The sequence below is a fragment of the Schistocerca piceifrons genome, chromosome X, assembly GCF_021461385.2.
Source record: "Schistocerca piceifrons isolate TAMUIC-IGC-003096 chromosome X, iqSchPice1.1, whole genome shotgun sequence".
Taxonomy (NCBI): Eukaryota; Metazoa; Arthropoda; class Insecta; order Orthoptera; family Acrididae; genus Schistocerca; species Schistocerca piceifrons.
In genome coordinates, this window is record NC_060149.1 from 238,435,173 (window position 1) to 238,456,147 (window position 20,975).

General features: G+C 36.5%; 1 protein-coding gene across 2 annotated transcripts in view; it reads left to right on the forward strand.

Annotated features, from left to right (window-relative positions):
• The window catches only part of LOC124721308 (extended synaptotagmin-2-B), a 192,070-nt gene that overhangs the window by 107,251 nt on the left and 63,844 nt on the right, over nucleotides 1–20,975 (forward strand). The window contains exon 9 of one of the 2 annotated variants that reach the window (XM_047246219.1): nucleotides 6,030–6,127. The exons of the other annotated variant lie outside the window; for it this stretch is intronic. Within the exon in view, the coding sequence (XP_047102175.1) occupies nucleotides 6,030–6,127 (98 nt within the window). The remainder of the gene's footprint in view (nucleotides 1–6,029; nucleotides 6,128–20,975) is intronic. 2 annotated transcript variants of the gene reach the window in all.

Sequence of the window (20,975 nt, forward strand, 5' to 3'; positions counted from 1 at the left end):
AAAGGCCGTAAGTGTGCATTTTTTGGAGCAAGCGACTGTGCGGAACTGAGTCGAGCGCCTTTCGAAAGTCGAGAAATATGGCATCAACCTGGGAGCCGGTTTCTAGAGCTTGTTGTATATCATGCACAAAAAAGGCCAGTTGTGTCTCGCTTGACCGTTGTTTCCTAAAACTGTGCTGGTTTCTGCAGATGAGCTTCTCAGTCTAGAAGCTCATTATGTCTGAACACAAAATATGTTCCATGATTCTACAACAAATTGACGAAGGTGAAATTGGCCGATAATTATGTGCATCCAATTTCCTACCCTTTTTATAGATTGCTATGACCTGGGCCTTCTTCCAGTCCCATGGAATTTTCCGCTGTTCCAATGATGTCTGATAGGTGATGGATAAGAATGGTGCTATATTTGTAGCGCAGTCAACATAAAATCTTACAGGGATACTGTCTGATCCAGATGCCTTCCTGGCATCTAAGGATCTTAACTGTTTTACAATCCCAGATACGCTCAACACTGTGTCAGCCATCCTTGCATTTGTTCGATATTTGAAAGTGGGAATGGTGCTGCAGTCCTCTACCGTAAACAAGTTTTCGAAAGCTAGGTTTAGAATTTCGGCCCTCTGTTTATCATCATCAGTCACATTACCAGTACTGTCAGCAAGAGAAGGTATTGAATTATTTGTAGCGTTCATAGATTTTACGTACGACCAAAATTTTTTGGGGGGTTATTTTTAGAATCTGTAGATAACATATTGCTTTCAGATTTGTTAGTAGAATCTCTCATTGACCTTTTGACAGCTGCTTTCATTTCGCATAATTTCTGTTTGTCAGCGGGGCAGTGACTATGTTTAAAACGACTGTGCAAAATTCTCGCTTTCTCAGCAACTTCCTAATATGTTTGTTGTACCAAGGTGGATCCTTTCCCTCCCCTCTATTTTTGCTAGGCACATACTTCTCTAGCACATGGTGGACAATACCTATAAAGTCTTACCAAATATACCCAATATCTTTGTGTCCCACGGTGAATGCTTGGAGCTGACTATGAAGATATTCATTAATGACACTTTTATTTGCTTTCCCAAACAAGAAAACTCTGCGCTGTGGTTGTTTTTTTTTTTTTTTTTTTTTTTTTTTCAAATTCCACTGACATAGAAGCCACAACGACATTATGGTCACTAATACCTTCTTCTAGATTAACTTCCTCAAAAAGATCAGGTCTGTTTGTCTCCAAGATATCTAATACATTCCCATCTCGAGTTGGTTTTCTAACCAATTGCTCAAAGTTGTATGTTGAGAGCGCTCCTAGAATAACTTCACACAAGCCTTTGCTTCTGCCCCCTATGATAAACGTGTAATTTTCCCAGTCAAAGGGTGCCAGATTAGTCTCCACCTATAACTAATGGACAATTTGGATATATATTTCCTATGTACTCAAGACAGAATATACTGGTGACAGTAGTAAAATAAGTAGTTGTGGTATATTATGGTATACATGCATGAGATAGGTATGCACCTGCGTCTTTCAAGAGGTATGACCCATGGTGCAAGAGGTTGTGAGGAACATGTGGGTGAAAAGACTATTTTGTAATTGATAGGGGAGTGTATGTGATTACCTCTATGGAATCATATCGTTAAAGGGAAGGGGAAAAATGTGTCTTTTATAAGGAGCAGTCAAATGGAAAACAAGGCAGATGGAGTAAAGTAAACTGTGTATTATTTCAGAAGTAATCACCATAACTGTTAATACATTTATCCCACTGTGAAACAAGATGGTGAATGCCTTCATGGGAAAATGTTTACAGTTGCTATGGAACCATCATTGTACCCAGTTGTGCACTTCTTCAGCCAACGCAAATACATGGCCATGAATAACTTTCTTCAGGGCAACAAAATGAAAATTGTATGGGAAGACCACGCACATGTTGCCAAAATCATTATGCTGACTATACAGCAGAAGTTTTGCTGAGAAGCCCTTATACATCCTCCCTAAAATCTCAACCTCTTCCAATGTCATTTTCATATTTTTGGTATGCTGAATGAAGACATTCGTGGTTGCCAATTTCCTTCGTCTGGAGAGGTGCCTGTCTGGGTTCAATCATTGTTCTGTAGACAACCACAAAAATTTTTGCATGGTGCTGTTGACCATCTTGCCTCACAGTGGGATAAATTTATTGATAATTACAATGATTACTTTTGAAATAATAAACAATTTCCTTACTTTTTTTCCATCTGTTTCATTTTCATGTGACTGACCCTGTACGTACTTTTAAATGAATGTTAGTTTAATCAAAACTGAAAACTGAATTTTGTGTTCTTGAAGTCAGAAAAAGATTCTACTAAATTGTAGAATAGTGAGTTAAAACATTCTCTGCATTTGTAATCACCTTGGACAGTTTTTGAAGATTTTTGCGAGTCCCAAAAAGGTTGGGCTTGCTTCCATCATTTGGTTTAGGTTCCCTCCAACAGAGTTAGAGACATACCCCCACCCCCATTGCATTTATTCCTCACCTTGTAAAATATTGCTTTGAATTCTGATGGTGTTCCTCTGAAGTTTGCTCACATCTAAAGGTTTTTGGAAATATTGATGTTGCAGCAAAATATGTTTGAAGCTGTGGAAAATCCAGGATGGATTAAAAACAATACATTTTTGTATTGTTTTTATTCCATCCTGGATTTTCCACAGCTTCCTTCTCTCTCTCTTCCAATTACAGCCATTTGTGGAAGCAGATGTTCCACATACCAAATTTGGTTCAACTACCGCACATTATTATTAATTTTTTGTGGGAATGGCCATCAATCACCAGCCAACAAATATAAGCTGCCACAGACAGACTATAGTGAGGATTAAGTTTGACCATCCATCTGCACAGAATGTCATTCATCACAACTCCATCCATATTAGCAGCTTTTTGACTGGTATAAACACCCCAGAAGTAATAAGTAGGGAAGTAGACAACATTGTTAACATGAAGAGCAGCTGAAACAAGGCCTGATTCTAACCAAACTAACTTACCAAAGGCAAGTCGGTGAGGAGCAATATGACGAACAATAAAACTTAGAAAAGAGTAATAAAAGGTAATGAATGCCTGAGAAGAGAAACAAACAAATAGATAAACAATAGAACCTCCTTGCAGACATTTGGTTTGGAACCATTCCTTTTTTAAACTGGGTATAGCAGGTTATCTTGGATTTACACACATTTGTTATCTCAACTATTAAAATGTTTTGCTCTGTTGATACAAGAAAATTATAGTTTCTTGCTGAAGATAATATGAAATATCATAAGATGTAAATGCAGTAACTGGCGTCAAAGCAGTTTTGTTTCTATTCAGAGACCGGAATTATTATGAGCAAAGCTGCTCGCTGTCTTAGTGTAGAAGGTGTATGGTGTTGCCAGATTTCAAAAAGTACTATCTTATGAACACAGAATGGTCTTGGAGACTTGTTTGTAATTTACTGTGATTGAAAAGTGCATTTAAATTGTTGTGGTCAATCTCTTCAGAGACAACTGGTGAATCTAAGGTGAAAGATTCTGCCTAATAGAATAACGGTAGTCCTAACAAAAGCATCACATCACCTGTTTCATTGTATTTCACATAAAGTATCATCCAGAGTTGAATTTTTCAGTTATTTAGTATATTTATCTGTAGTTAAGTCCCTTCCACAAGTAATGATCATCTGCTGTTGAGATAGATAGTTTTCAGTAATAAGAGAATTTGTGAAAATGTGATTTGTGCAGTTTCTGGCATGGCATTTTAAACTGAATTTTCCACATTGTAAGAAAACTGTACTGTTTAAGGCTTGCATCCTTTCCAAAAATTTATTCATGATAAAAGAGAGTTAGGTGTACATACGCACAGTTTCTTACATTTTATAAATCTTGATTTTTCTAGACACAATGATTTTATTTTAGCTCTTAGAACCTAAAAATTCACTAGTCATAGTTTCTAATTCTTTGTAAAAATGCTGCCATTATTGCACTGTCAAAGTAAAATTGATACCTAGCAGGAGAAAATGGGCATCGATTGCTGGGAAAACTATATACACTTTTATTACAAAAACTGAAAATTTTTATGTAAGCATATAGGTAACATGTTCAGACTTGCCAAAGTATTATTTGACGGTAGTGTGGTATATTTTTCGTTTATGAAGTGAGTCGAATGTTATATGCACATACAATACAAGTTAGCAAGATACAGTTTCAAATTCTGGTACTTTCTTTTGTAATATTACAAATATAATGGTTGTCACTTTAAAGAAGTTCATTTAGTATTGTGCATGTTTTCAGTAGGAGATAACCATATTTCATTCTACATTGAAAATCTGTTTCCAGAGAAAGACGTAATCTCTAATGCTTAAGTGAAAAGTTATGTTGAACAGCAGAAGTCAAGTACATTGTGTTTTCTTCTGTTAATACCCATAAGTTGTGTAATTTCAACAAAATATGCAGAACTTACATTTATTATTCATTCTAACAAGTTCAGTTACTGATGAGTTAGTATAAGTGTCTGTATTATTAACAGGGTTGCTATGTCATATTCAGTGCTAGACAATGGCAGAATGATATTTGTGATACAAGTACTTGATACCAGGTAGGTCCCTCCTACAACTTCACAAGGTGTGGCAACCCGATATGACACTCACTCAACAAGTGACAGGTGACCTTTGCAAAATTTAGAATCTTGCAATTTTATAACCTTACATGTATCCCTAATGATTGTTACTTTTAAGTTCTTAAACATGGTTTCTAAACCACATACCAGTTGTGCTTGGTGGGGTTCTCATTTGGTACATACAATGAGCAGGCTATTGTGTGAAGCTCCCCAAAATAATCATCAAACCCAGTTTTAATGTTGCTTACCATATAAGCATATGTGTTGTCCTTTTAGAATGTTTTATAGTTTGAGTGTATATGAACTGCGCAGGCTGTTGTTGATAGACTCTACACTATCTTTCAGTATTACCTTCATCAGCTTATCAAAGCTAAAAAGTCGATCGACACAATTTGTCCAGTCCTCAGGAAAGCAGTACAATTGATGGCCTAAAGTATTCTGCAAAATATACAAATCTATCAGCTCAAACAAGCATGTACAGTGATTAGTTTGACAAACAAACATATCTTCAGTCCTCCACTTTCCAGTGACTGACTGAAATTGTTAAGTTGATGTGCAATCTCATAGAAGCTGATAAATACTTTTCTGTCTTCTGTTATATACCTCTGTCATAGTGTGATTAAGGTTTGCTTTGTCATGCTGATTGTTTTGAATAATTCTAGCTATTTGTTCCCATTGGCAGTGATGTAGGCAGGGAAGAAGACAGCAGCATCTGTAATGTCTCTCAAGCAGTTTTCTCAGTACATGACTGTTGCATGGATTGAGGCTTGTGGAATCTATGTACAACATAAAATATGTTACGTCCCATTCATCTGCCATTCACTTTGGTGCCTCATTTCTCAATGACTTGTAACTAACAGCCCTGTGTGGCCTGTCATTTTATAAATGAGTCACCCTTCTTTACAGATATTGGTAAATTTCTTCATAATCATTACCATCATTGACATGACTGTACATTTAGCAGCACTTGTGTATGCAAGCTAATAACACTCGGCATGTTTATAGCATCAGGCGCACACAGTAATGTTGTTACAGTACTTGAAAACCAAGAAACTGGATCTTGCACATGCATGTTAAGACTGTAGTATAGTAAGAACAGTGCATTAGAACATCGTATTCTGTACCTATGCATAGTCCTCCATGGTAAAGAAAATGTATTAGTTACATGACAATGCTTTGTATGTTTATGTTTCACAAAAGAAAAAATGGATCAGAAGTCTGTAACATTCTTAAGTAATTCCACATAAGTAGATATACTTTTTCATGCCATAGTTCTTTGATGTATGTTATTCTGCGACTGGTAATGCAGTCTTTATTTGTCTTTGTTTGCTCATTATTTCAGCAAAGTTGCGTAGCAAGCAGTTGTAATATTCTCACAAAGAAGCATTTCATTTAAATGATGTTTATGTTTATGTCGAAGGCGAAGATTACATCCCAAAAAGCACAGATGTTGTCATTCGAGCTGTGGGATTGGGACCCCGGTTTCCCAGGCATTGAAAATGACGATTTTCTTGGCAGGTAGTTTAAAATGATTTCTACTACTTGAGGTTAGAATTTTTTTGTGTGCTTATTTTTGTTTCAGAAATGTACCAGAATGCCTGCTTCCATACAAACTTACAAACTTTCTGTACAGTAATATCAGTTGCTCATGCAAGTTTCTTACATGGTATAGGTTTCCCTAACTATATCTCTTTATAAAAGTTAGTTTCTAGCCCATATTTCATTGTAGTGTATGGCCACACACACCACATAGTGTGTAAAGTAGTATTTGGCAGTTTAAGAACTCTAAATTTAGTGTTGTGATATACTATTGAAAAGTAATGTGGTGGCCTCTGAAAAAGAATTGAAGTGTTCCCCATTATCTTTCAATACACATACTTAGTAAAAATATATAAACAAATAAAAATAAAAAATTAAGAAACTTTCATATTTCTGCAGTACAGGACTCTTTCTACGACTATTTTATATGAAGAGTGAAATGATATTAATGACACACCAGTGATATTCGAATACTGACAGAACTTCTGCATACAGCATGAATTTTTTGGAAACTTGCTAATGAATTGGTATCCTATAGGCATGTAACATTTTCTTTCCTGATCAAACATCAAAAGTGCATTGCTGAATCAGATACCCAATCTTGGGGACAGGCCAAAGAACTAGAGAATGTTGTGAAGGTCATGTAAATTGAATAATTGTTGAAATGTGGTAAATATTACTGCATTTCAACTATACATAACAAGAACTTTGCAGGGCAAGTTAAAAAGTTGCATAAATAGTGAGGTGCAACATTGTTGTTTTGACCGAGAAGCTACTTGTGAGGGGCCTGCATGTACTGTTTTAGGGTATTGGATCTCTCCATGACTGTAACAAGATACCAAGAAAAAGAATCTATACCTGTGGCCAAGAAACTGAGGTGCAGTTACCACATTGGACATCTCCAAGACCTGGAGAAAATTTAACAAGTGTGATGAAAAATCAGTATGATTTTTTTTCCCTTGTTTAATACCTTGTTTTAATACCCTAAAGTGCACACTGTGCACTTACATGACTCTACTCATGTTGCTGGTGTAACTTCAGGCAAGGGACTCAGATTGTTAACTCATCCAACTGTCAGCTGCAGTATGACTGTAAGTTGTTTCGTAAGTCACTGCATTCATTTGTAAGTTCCATTATTTCCACCTCTGATCCACTTTATTTCTAATCATTTCCAGAAATGAAAATACTACCGATTATGTATTAGCAGTATGAACAAATAACATGACTGTTGTCCAGGAATTCTCGTAGGTAACTTCTGCAACAGTTTCATCTGGTGGAGGAACTGCTTAACTAAGGAAGTGAAGCTACAGCGAATATAATCTGAATAGGAACTTAGAAATTTAACTTCCTAATGTTTGTGCTTCCCAATGTCTGAATGCTTCTTGAATTTCCCTCATGTATTGTATGCTGCGGCCTGTAGATCCAAAATGAATATTTTTAATTTTTGGTGCAAATAAATACAGGTAGTCTTTCTGTGTTGGTGTTTGAAACTGTGTGTTCATATACTTACACAGGACAGTTTGGTGGTGGAGCAGACAAAGCTTTGAAGTGTGAAACCTGCTGAGTTAGTGTTCTGTAAGATTGTGGCTGACAAATCTGTAAGAAATAAATCAGTTTTTTTAGTCATAAAAGTTCAGACTTTAAAGGTGTATTTTATTTAGTAAGTTTGTATGGAAGCTTTGGTCATAGTAAAGGTATTGTGGTGTTTAAACCCTTGGTGATTTTCTGTTTTGTTTATCCATCTCCCAGATTTAACACCATATATTATATCCCATTACAACTGCTTGCTAATGCTCCTGGGAATTGATTAATTTCATTTGGAATTTTTAATATCCTAATATGTGTGATCCTGCCAGTCATGAGTTGATGTATATACCTTCCCTTTCCATTTTCCGCCAGTTATGTTTTGTGACTTTTTTATGAGAGGTGTGATTGGGTTTTCATGTTGAAAAATGTATGTAAGGGGTGAACAAAAAGTTTCCATTCAAAGGCCATACATTCTGCATTACTATGCCAATCAGGCAAAAACACCATGAGCAGTGAGGCAATAATCCACCTACACATCATGTTGAAAATGCCCATTTTGTAAAACACCATGTCCTTCTGTGTGAAGAAGTCTGTAACCGCCTGCATCGGATCATCATCCAGCAAGAAATATCGACCCTTTGAGGTATTTTTTTAAGGAACCAAAGGCATAATAATCACATGGGGAGAGGTCAGGACTACAGGGCAGGGAGGATGAAGCAGCAGCACCCCTTGTTGCACTGTTCTGCAATGGTGGATTTCGACAGACATGTTGCACCATATACATCCTTCATTTTCCTATACATCCTTCATTTTCATATTGGTATCTACCGGTGTTTGCCCTTTGGGAGCCAAGAAGAGAATAACAGCACATTGGTCAAGTTTGGATGCATTTGGTAATAATATCACCATAGTTCATATAGTGCATATTTAGCGTGCACACCTCAGGAAGACACAAATGCCCTACTAACCCCTTGCCTATATGCTCACATTGGAGTCTGCTGCAACACCCTCAGATGGAAACTTTTTGATTGTCACATACTTTTTCATATGCTAGACCCAATTTGCATATTGTAGCATGGTTTGGTGTGCAACTGTCAAAGCCATGTGATGTAACATCAATTGCTTCAAGTTTCATCTGTTTAATTTTATGTAGAGTTATCTTTAGTTGTTTGCTTCTGTTTTTGTGTGGTTTTTTTTTTTAATGTTATTCTCTTTATCCTTCAATATTATTGTTTCTCAGTGTGTGTGTGTGTGGGGGGGACGCGCACGCGTGTGTGCGTTCATGTTCCATCACATCACTGACAGCAGGAGACTAGAATGTGGCATATGTGTCGTCATGAGCATAGTTTTGAAGCATTAATGCAGATAAGCATACTTATCCCCAAGTATATATCCCATTGGGCTTTCATGGCATGACAAGGAGCTCATTTTAAGATAGGGAAAAGGTTTTGTTAACAAAGCTTACATGTATTGCTATTGTATGTGCTATTTATTTGTCTCCAATAATACAAAAAAATTGCTTAATGTCTTACTCCATTCCTTTGCGACTGGTAACAGACATTTATAGATTTTTTTCTTTTTTTTTGGCTTCCATAAAATAAAATAAAAATTTGTGGTTATTGTTAATCTTTCGCATATTCATGCTTTTAATTAGCCATCTATTTTTAGGTGTGCAGATTATGAATTGTGATCATTCACAACTAATTGAGTGGATTTTTATTCATTATTTCATAACCAGAAAATGTGAGCATTCTGCAGATCCTACAACTAATATTACTGTTTATATATGTTTTTGCTGTTTAAATTTTGTTCTCATCTCACTGAATTATTTGTTGCACATTTAACTTTGTTGTCCCTCAGTTGAGCAGAGACTCAACAATTTTGTTAAATTCTTGTTTCTCTTCCTCCTCCAACAAATGCTAGGGTTGCCTTTTTCTGACTTCGTTTGAAGGTGGCCTCTAGTAGCAGTGTCTCACATTATTTATATCAGAAACTAGAATATACTCAGAGAGTACATACTTAATGTAAGCCCATGATCTATTAACAGCAGTCAGTTTTTTCATTGTGGTCTTTTAGAGAATTACACATTATGGTAAGTAGTTACATTGTATGGCCATGTGAAGATAAACTTGGCTGCTTAATAGTGCTGCCTAAGTAGTTACGTCCATTTTAAAAGTACTCTGTAGTTGCAAGTCTATTTTATAATTGCTTTTAATCAAAATGTTTGCTGCTAACATATCAGCTTTATGTCTTTGAAATTTTTCCTGTGTCAGCTTTTTTGCTAATATTGTGCTGTTTATTGTGTGTCTCTTTGTTAATAGTTGACTTTCTGTTTCAGGTGTGTACATATTTTCAAATCTCTGATGTACATATTTTCAAATCTCATTTGTTATAAGTTATTAAATCAAGTTATGTTATTTACTCACTGTTTTATAAAAGCAATTTCATCTTTACATGCAGTGTGCTGTGATTGTTTTGTTAGATTAATTTTCCTGCTTGGCCTTCACATCCGTTGGTTTGTATGATGTAGGGTGTGGGTTTCTAATTTGCCACTTTGCTAAGTCTGACATTTATCATTTCTTGAAAAACACACTTGTGTTTAAAAAATAAAAAAAGAGAACACCTTGAATGACTAGAGGATGTTCATATTCACAGGACATATACATCAGTATGTTCTGTAGAAATGATTAGCATTTCAGTCACTTCTGTTCAGCATGTGTCCTGTTGCCTAGTAGGCACAGGGACCACCATGGGCCCTGATAACTTGTTCCACGCATGATGCTATCAACGTAGATAAGGCACAAATGGAGTTCTGTGGTATAGCCATCCATGTTGCATTCACTTGGTTCCGAAGTTCATCTGTGGTGGTTGGCATTGGGTCACAGTGCTGCACCTGTTGTTTCACCATATCCCACACATTTTCGATAGGTAACAGATCAGGTAATTTGGTGGGCCAGGTCAAAAGGTTAACATCCTGTGATATCAAGAAAACACATGTTCATGCAGCAACATGTGGTCGTGCATTTCCTTGCTGCAAACTGGCATCTGGGGTGTTGTGCAGAAAGGGTACAGTTACAGGTTGCTAGATGTTTCTCACATACGTCACACTGGTCACAGTGCCCCAGACACACACCAGCTGTGATTTTTGATTGTATCCAATGGCACCCCACACCATAAAGCCTTGAGCTGGTGCTTTATGTCATGTGAAAATGCAGTCACTGTGATGCTGCTCCCCCTGTCTGTGGTAATCCAAAATGCAGCAATCATTTTCAAACAAACAGAACCTGGATTCATCTGAAAAATCTATCTGATGCCATTCCTGTCCCCAGTGACATCATTCCATACATCATTGCTGTCTAGGATGTTCCTGCACATTCTCCAGAGGTGGGCAGAGAAGTGGACGATGTGCACGTAACTCTTGCCATAATAAACGGCTACGGACTGTCATCCCAGGTAGTATACGATGTGTTATACTGTTCCACTGTTGTGCCAGAAGCGTAGAGTATGCAGATCTGTCCTGCAATGCCATTCATATGAGGTGTGGCTTTTCTCAGGGGACAGTCTGGGTGGTGCGACCTGACCCACCTCGTCGTGTTCTACAGGCTTCCATCAACCATTCTGCACACACCCATTGCACTGCCAAAACACTTCGTTCCACATGAGCAGCAATTTTCCAGATGGATGCATCACATTCTCTCATGCCATTAATGCACCCTCTTCCAGACTCACCGATTTGACAGTACAATTTGTGCGTACGTCTGTGAGGCATCTTGCATGTCTGCTCAAGTCACACTGATCCATTACCTTCAGTTTATAGCAACAATGAGAGCCACAGGCACATTTTACAGGTAGGTTGTATTGTGCCACAATATCAAAATTGACCCTGAACCCATGGGCTGACATGGTTCAAATGCTACTTCTTCAGAACGTACTAATGTACATGTCCTGTGAATATGAACGTCCTATCTCTGGTCATTCAAGGTGTTCTGTCTTTTCTGAACATGAGTGTGGTTTAGCGCCACTTAAGTTTTATGTTTGATTATAAAATAATGAGCTTGCTGTTTTTAATTCCTCTTTGGATATCCACCTACTGATTTTTTTCTTATTTGTATGTTTGCCAGTTAGGTTATTTAATTTCAAACTATTAACTAGAATAAATGTGTGGCTCTGCTTATGTCTTCTAATACTGAAAAAAAATACTTCATAATAGATTGCAGCTCTTGAGCAATACCAGCACCTCTTGCTCTCCGTTACCAGCCATTTGCAAAATTTTAAAAATAGTTTCCAAGGGCCTTCACTTATCTTTTTCTGCTGGTATCAGTGTTAACTCATGAACTGCAGTCTGTTTGTTTCTTACCCTTCTTTACAGATTCCGTAGCTAGCATGTTTGCCTTTACTTCCTCATTCAATATAATTTGGTTTATGTGTTTACAGTTAACTTAATTTTCCTATACTATTTTATTCTGCATAAATTGCGAGTAACATTGTGTTAACTATAATTAATTTCTGTGACTGGCTCTTAATGTGCTTTTGCTTCTTACACTTCCCAGTGTGTGGTAGAGGAGGTGAATAGCCAGTACGTGCTATACAAGCTCTTTGACAAAGATAGAACTCAAGATGATTTTCTTGGAAGGTATTAAATATTTCCTATGGAACAGTTTTTTTTTAAATACGTATTTTATACTGAAAGCATGAGTGTTAAAAATGAATGACTGCAAGCAATATCATTGCTAGAACAAGTATTTATTGCATTATCCTTGAAGCTGTGCTAGCACAAAGAGTTGGTTATGCGATTGACAAACTTTCATCTTTGAGATCTTGATTCTCCCTTACTGTGTAGTATTTTAAGAGCAGTTTCATATTATGGCAACAGGCATTTGCTTTCTTTACACTGCTTACCTAGCATGTCTTATGAGAGTCCATCCCTTTTTGCTCAGCTTACTTCCCAACCTCTGTCCCCTCAGAAAATATCTTTTCACCAGTCTGGCTAGCAGTACCAATGTAACATTACATTTTCTAACAAATTTTGTCCATTTTAGTGATTCTTTGTACGAATTTCATATAATCCCAAAATTTTTCATCTCGAAACTTATCAACAACATACACCACTGCATAGAATTGGAATCAAGTACTAGTTCAAAGAGCAGGTCACTCAACAAGAACTAGCACTTTACACTGAAAGGAATGCTTATTGATCACACAATAAAGTGTGACTGGAGCTGAGCTGCCTCCTTCATCCGAATAAGCTCTTATTTATACATGCAGGTACATAATGCATTCTAGCAGATTAGAATATTTTGGAAATAAGTTAAACCCAGAAACTTCCATATTGATTGTGGCTTTTGTTGAAGGAAGAGGAATCTGAATTCCACTCCTGAATGAGAGTCCAGTATCATCTGAACAACTGCACTTTGAGAGGAAACAGACTTGCAAATAAATTGAGCTGAAGGTTCCACGAAGTATAATTGGAGAGGGCTAGAATGTTTGATTAACCTAATAACTAAGCTGCTATTTTATCATTCACCAGCACAAAAAGTAGCCTTTGGAGAAGTTTTAAGAAAATAACCATGACTGATCCCTCACTCAGTAAGTTTGCTTCTCATATTTTACTGGACTGTTTCAGTTGTAGAACCTGAAGCAGTAATGACAGAACTTCCTCAATTTAGTACCTGCTTTGTCTTCTGAAGCAAGAAATTTGCAAAACTGCCAAGGTCCTCCTCTTTCGGTATGAAATGTACTATCTTCACCATTCTTCATCACAGTGCCCATCACTAGGATAATAACTTACTGCTAAAGAGTCATTTACAACACTCATAAGTTACAATTTGTTTTGTAGAACATCTCAGATGAATAGATAATCCCACCAAATTGGTGTAAATAATGTTAGCACCTTCAGAAATATCCTTCATAGCTTTACAAATTGATTTCTCATTTTTTCTTTCTTTCTTTCTGATACTCTTGCTGGTTTCAACTATAACAGAACATGTGTCCTCATAGAAATCAGTCTGGATGATATTGTTGTGGGAAAAATGCTTCTGAGCCTTCACTAACAGCTGACGTGGTTTAATATTTCACTCACTGTCAGTGCAGTTCGGATTTTATATAAAAAGTCGGACCCTAATATTAAGAAATTTATGCATTGTCCTTCAGTGAAGTGCAAAAATTCTATCTTGCATTTATTCGACTACCGGTGTCTCAGAACTTGTGCACACTTAGTTTATTATTTGAAATTCACCTAATATTAAATGTTTTGTTTGCCGCACAATACATATCTTTGCAGCTCAGATTTTGTGTCTACATTCGTAGATCACTTAGTTTCTTTTATACACTTCCAGCAGTTCGAGTCTGAATACTATGATACTGTCCAGTGTATACACTTGAAATTCTTAGTGAGTTGATAGCACTTTATGAGACCTATAATATAAGTAAATATGATCATGTAGCTCTACATAAAAATAAAGACATTCATCCTCTTTAAAGCTTATAAATATAAGGTGTTTAATAATACAACCATAACTCTAGAACAGGTATAAATAATTTGGTAGAAGTCTTGACCATTTTGTAGATAGTGCCTGAATGAAGCTATGAATACATATGTATTTGAAAACAGTTTGAGCTAAAGACTGAAATATGAATTATCAGGCCACCACGTAAGAAGGGCAATATAAATTTGTCAACAGCTGCCTAAAACTTTCTCGGTTTATATTGATTTCAGATATTTTGGTATTGTAGTGGCTCAAAGATTGCTGCTCATATGTGGAACAATGGAATTCACAAACAGTCATTGCTTGGGTTGTAGGAGGACACATTTATAAACGTAGCTTTTTTGCTTTAACTTGACACACAGTGAAAACTATAAACAATAAAGTATGACCAGTTGAGTTTTTCTGTGACCAAGATACCTTATTGAAAGTGATGCCAAGTAATTACTTATTGAAAGGGGTTAGCCATAAATTCTGCATGGGAAGAAATGACAAAGGGTATTACCTCATAAAGTCCTCAGGTGGTTTTTATATATGTGAAAAATCTTTTGTTTTATATGTTCGTCACAGATGAAAATTGTGAGCCAGGGGTGAACTCAAACCTGTACCCTTGTCTTTTGTAGACTGTCCACATATGTCAGAGAATTTCGAGTCAACACTCACTCTAGTAAAAAAAAAAAAAAAAAAAAAAAATCATTTTGGAAACAACTTCTTGGCTGTGGTCATGCTGTTCTTCACAAGCAACAAAAACAGTTGAAAACAAGTAATGCATCAGTTTCTGATTTGATTACTATTCAGTTCTACAGAAAGTACTTTCTGGCATTGGTTCCTTTCTCAGTTTGCATTTACCACAAAGCTCTTATATAATAAACACTCCCAACCAACTGGGAAAAAGTACTGATTGCTCCCATGTATAAGGAAAGTAAAAGAACGGGTGAGCGAAATTATTGACTGATTTCCTTAATGGTGATCTACAGAATCCTGGAGCATGTTCTATGCTCTCACTAAAATCCTTATTTTTATTCATTTATTTACATTTTCTTTGCATTGTGCCATCAGAATGATGGCTTTTGCACACATCATAAATAACTGTGCGACAATAATTCCTCTTACAAAATTTTTTACATGTTGCACGATAGTTTTTTTTTTTTTTTTACATCTGATACACTGGTTCATGTCATAAGCAGTGTCATGAAATTCATTGAATGAATACAAACATTTTGCTATCAGAAAAGACAGATCAATTAATTTTCTGTTGAAATCATTCACCTTGCATGTTCTAAGAAAGTTTGGTAGTTTGTTGAAGCAAAGTCAAACCATTGATGCAGAGACTTCGAACTGCCATTTTTAATTTTGTTCTCTTGTGGAAATAGTTGAATTTTGTTCTGGTGCTGTGATCATGTATATCACTTCACTTTGATAACTTCCATTGGTTGATTCATAAAAAATGTAACTAATTTGAATATGTGTAAAGAATATACAACATGATTCTCTCGGGCCCTAACCTGTGTATAAGTTTTATTGCTCTTTTCTGTAACAGCAATATTCTTTGTAAGTGGACATCAGCTTCACAGCCCCATAATTCAGTCCCGTAATTAAGGAAACAGTAAATCATTCCATAGTATACTGCTTTAATTGATGGTGAGAAACCATCTTTGTGATCTGGCTAAGGAGGTACCTGCCACTACTGACCTTTCCAAATATAAAATTAATGTGATTTGTTCACTATAATTGTCATCAGCATAAGCACCTAATAATCTACAGCTGCCACTTTCTGTTGCCGAGATGTTACATACATAATTTACATTGCTGTTCTCACAAACCGCCCATTTTAAATGCCAGTAATTGATATTCATTGACATTTACATTGATGCCACGATCATTGAAGAATTTCATTAATTCTATTGCACCACTAGTAGCAAAAGTTTCTAGTTCCTTGTATTCTCTAACATAGGCTGAGATTCAGGTGTCTTCTGCATAGCTTCTTATATAGGAGTTAGTGGATTGAGCAGTGTCATTAATATATATGAGGAAGGGGGAAGGGGCTAAGGATTGAGTGCCGAGATACACCTTGTATTCCTGTCTCACCAGTGACTTGACAGTTTATAACTTTATTGTGTAATTTATTTGTCAGTTTAGTGCATTGCTTTTGATTCAGCAGGTATGTGGCTAGTAGATTCAAAGATGGATCCCCACAATACAGTATGACCTCAGGTGTTTTAGAAGTAACCTACAGTTTACAGTGTTGAAAGCTCTTGCCATGTCAAAAAATATAGCTAAAGTCTGCATCCTCTGGTCCAACAGGCAGTACAATTCAGAGAAGAACTTTTTAACTGCTGTGGTTGTGCTTATCTCTTTTCTAAAGTCATGCCGAGAATCTGCTACCAGCTTTTGTGTTGTGAAAAAGGCACTAAGCTGACAAAGGATAATACTTTCAAATATCTTACTAAAAGAGGAAATTAATAATATTGGTCTATAGTCGAAGATATCATCCATACTTCCATTTTTATAAAATAATTTTATGACACTCATTTTTAGAACAGCCGGATAGATGTTTTCTGTAATGCTGTAATCAATTAGATGGGTGAGAGGTTTTTGAGAGTCCTTTTAAGCATACTTTAGTAATAGCACTGGTTATACCATTCCACTCCATTGAAAAATTTTTCATTGCCATGCATATTATCTTCCATACTTCCTGCTTATTCACTTCCATAAATTCAAACTTGGCACACTGAGGTGACATGGTGTCTCGAGTTGTGCATCTATAATATGGGTTGCCGTGTGATCTCCTTGTCAGATCTGTAGCCCCTCTTTATTTACAAATGACCATTGTGGCAGATCATGTCACACTCGAACATTTGTGATAACAGTGTTCATATTGAATAGTTCAGGCAATAAGTTTCAAAAACATTGGAGGGATGTCTTGCTTTCACTTTTATACACTTCATTGCTGCCACCTATAATCACAACGTGTTTGTCTTTTGTAGTTGACTTGTCTCTGCTGTAATATTCTTTACCACTGCATTTGAGGTGACACCAGGCTTAACTTTATGAAAATGGAATGCTTGGAATGTATATTTTTACGAATGAGGGTGGGGACATCTTTCCCTTGACTGTTAGCTTACAGCAGGAATTCCTTGCTGCATCTTTGTGTTTGGGGGTCTTTTTTTATTCTTTATTGGAAGTTTTGTCATTGCTTTTGCTTTTTGCTTCATGTGTGTTTGTTGTATTGCCACAGTCGGTGTCTAGTGCTGACAATTTGTTTGATCGTGGTATCACTGAGGCTGTACTCATATGTAGTGCATGTTTACTTCTTTTGTTGGGTACATGTTGTATCTCCTGCATGGAATGACTGTTAACAACACTGTTGTCTTTGGCTAGGTGATGTTTCCAATCAAATGCTTTATATTTAATTTTGAACTCTTTGTATTCCCTCACAAGCTCTTGATATTTTGAATTGTCACTATATACTCTGTTAGCACATCTGCTATTTTTCCTTTGCTTTGGCATGTTCATTATTTCATTTTTCAATGCACTTACTAAGCACTGATGGCATGTCCTCTCATGTTCATCTTTTACGTATTTCAGATTTACTCTTACACATTTGTCGTGGTGCCAGCATTTGAAGTTGAGATATAGTAAACCCTCTTTTTAACCTTTTTTGCACAGATTTTACAGCCATCACTATCACTCCCTAAAGAAACTGAGCCACTGTTACATGTATAATTTTAACTTAATTTTGTCTTGTATCTGTCCATAAAGCAGCACAGATTTAGAAAGCATTGTTCACATGAAACACAGATTGCCCTTTTCAAACAAAAAATCATGCTAACAGTGGATGCAGGAAAATAGGTGGATTCTACATTCCCATACTTCTGAAAAAGTGCTTGAGCCAGTCATATTTGATAAACTATTCCTTATACTTTGATCTTTGTTAATAGAGTACGATGGAGAGTCAAGACTTTTTGAGTAGTATAGCTTAATACATTGTCTTAGATGGTGAGTGTTCATCAAAGACAGAGGCAACATTGAGGTTGCCACAGGGAAATAAAATATGAGCACTTTGAAGGGCAAGGTTTAAGATTGAATCTCAGCTCAGTACTCAGTTTTGATCTGTCAGTTTCAAATTCATCCATTAATTGATGTCCACAAACTTAAAAAAAAATCACTTCATTTCATTTTGTATTGTAAAAAAGGTCATAATTCCTTTTTTCTGTTGCTCTGCCAAGTTTAAACAGGTTAGAAATTTATTAATCTTGAGCAATGCATATAATTGAACATTCAATTGAAAAAAAAGATCATGTTATTGATATGTTAAAACATACTTCTCATAAGTTTGTGTCACCATTATACAAATAATATGTTCAAAGTCATTCATAAATTTCTGTCACTATTATGCAAATAACATGTGTCTGGCTAATTAATTATTAATGAAATTTGGAAAACACTGGAGGGATACAAGTGATGGAAGTAGTAAATGAAACTATTCTCCACATAGTTTAGGCACTGAGTGGGTGATTAGGCACATAAACAAGATTGAAATCGTTGCTAGCTTTTGGACAACAAACAAACAGCACAAATGTCAGTGGAAGTTGTTTTATGTTTCACACATTGATCTTTTTATACATTCACAAATTTCCACAACTTCTGTCTGTCAACATTTCCGTGTTCTTTTTTAACCTGAAAGTCAACAGTCTCTGCCTCCTCAGCATGTTACACTGTGAATCTTAAGCATCCTTAGTCCTGTTACATATTTCTCCAGAAAGTGATTTACCATCAGATTGTAAACTTTGTTCATAATTCCTTTACAGCCATCATAGTGAAGCTAAATGATGTCCATTCACTGAATAAATTGTATGCTAACAACTGCTTATTTGCTCTTTCCAGCATAAGTGCTCTCCTACCCTTCTTGAATGATTTATTGACTTTAGTAGCCATTTTCACTATAATGACATCATGATCACTAATTGCTGTCTTGATAATGACACTTGTCATCAAGTCAGGCCTATTTGCAGCCCACATTTCATGTTGGTTGTTGAACCAGCTGCTCAAGACACTTTTCGGAAAATGTGTTCACAAAACTGACTGTCTCTACCACCTGCAATGAATCAATAGATGTCCCAGTCTATACTCAACAGAGTAAAGTTGCCTCCAACTAGTATTACATAATCAAAGTATTTCTGCACTATTGAGCACTTTCTTTGATGATTCTACAACTGTTATGGTGGAATCGGATAACCAGTATAAACATCCATTGATTAACTTGAGTTCACCTAGACCGATTACTCATGTCCAAATAATTTCACAGTTAGCCTCAATTTCAAATCAATAGATACATTTTTTCTTGTTGACTGCAGTTAACATTTGCCCTCCTATGATGTCTAACCTGTCTTTCAGATGTACATTCCATGCTTCATTAAATATGTCGGAGCCCTCTACTTCGGCTTTCATCCAGCTCTTAATTCCGAGAGTAATTTTAGTGTGACAACTTCCCCGGATGGTAGTAAATTCAGGAACTCTGTTACGAATGGTTCAGCAATTCACAGTTAAAAATTTGACAGCTGCAGTCCCCTTACTTTGGTTGCAGAATGATTTTGCTCTCTTCATGTCAACTAATGAGTGTTTATCAGAGAAACTCAAACTATCACTCATCATCATCATCATCATTTAAGACTGATTATGCCTTTCAGCGTTCAGTCTGGAGCATAGCCCCCCTTATACAGTTCCTCCATGATCCCCTATTCAGTGCTAACATTGGTGCTTCTTCTGATGTTAAACCTATTACTTCAAAATCATTCTTAACCGAATCCAGGTGCATTCCCAGTTTTTCTTTGATTTCCTCATTGTGGACACCCTCCTGCCATTGTTCCCATCTACTAGTACCTGCAATCATCCTAGCTACTTTCATATCCGTAACCTCAACCTTGTTGATAAGGTAACCTGAATCCACCCAGCTTTCACTCCCATACAACAAAGTTGGTCGAAAGATTGAACGGCGCACATATAACTTAGTCTTGATACTGACTTCCTTCTTGCAGAAGAGAGTAGATCGTAGCTGAGCGCTCACTGCATTAGCTTTGCTACACCTCGCTTCCAGTTCTTTCACTATGTTGCCATCCTGTGAGAATATGCATCCTAAGTACTTGAAACTGTCCACTTGTTCTAACTTTGTTCCTCCTATTTGGCACTCAATCCGTTTATATCTCTTTCCCACTGACATTACTTTCGTTTTGGAGATGCTAATCTTCGTACCATAGTCCTTACATTTCTGATCTAGCTCTGAAATACTACTTTGCAAACTTTCAATCGAATCTGCCATCACAACTAAGTCATCCGCATATGCAAGACTGCTTATTTTGTGTTCACATATCTTAATCTCACCCAGCCAGTCTATTGTTTTCAACATATGATCCATAAATAATATGAACAACAGTGGAGACAGGTTGCAGCCTTGTCTTACCCCTGAAACTACTCTGAACCATGAACTCAATTTACCATCAACTCTAACTGCTGCCTGACTATCCGTGTAAAGACCTTTAATTGCTTGCAAAAGTTTGCCTCCTATTCCATAATCTTGTAGAACAGACAATAACTTCCTCCTAGGAACCCGGTCATATGCCTTTTCTAGATCTATAAAGCATAGGTACAATTCCCTGTTCCACTCATAACACTTCTCCATTATTTGCCGTAAGCTAAAGATCTGGTCCTGACAGCCTCTAAGAGGCCTAAACCCACACTGATTTTCATCCAATTGGTCCTCAACTAATACTCGCACTTTCCTTTCAACAATACCTGAGAAGATTTTACCCACAACGCTG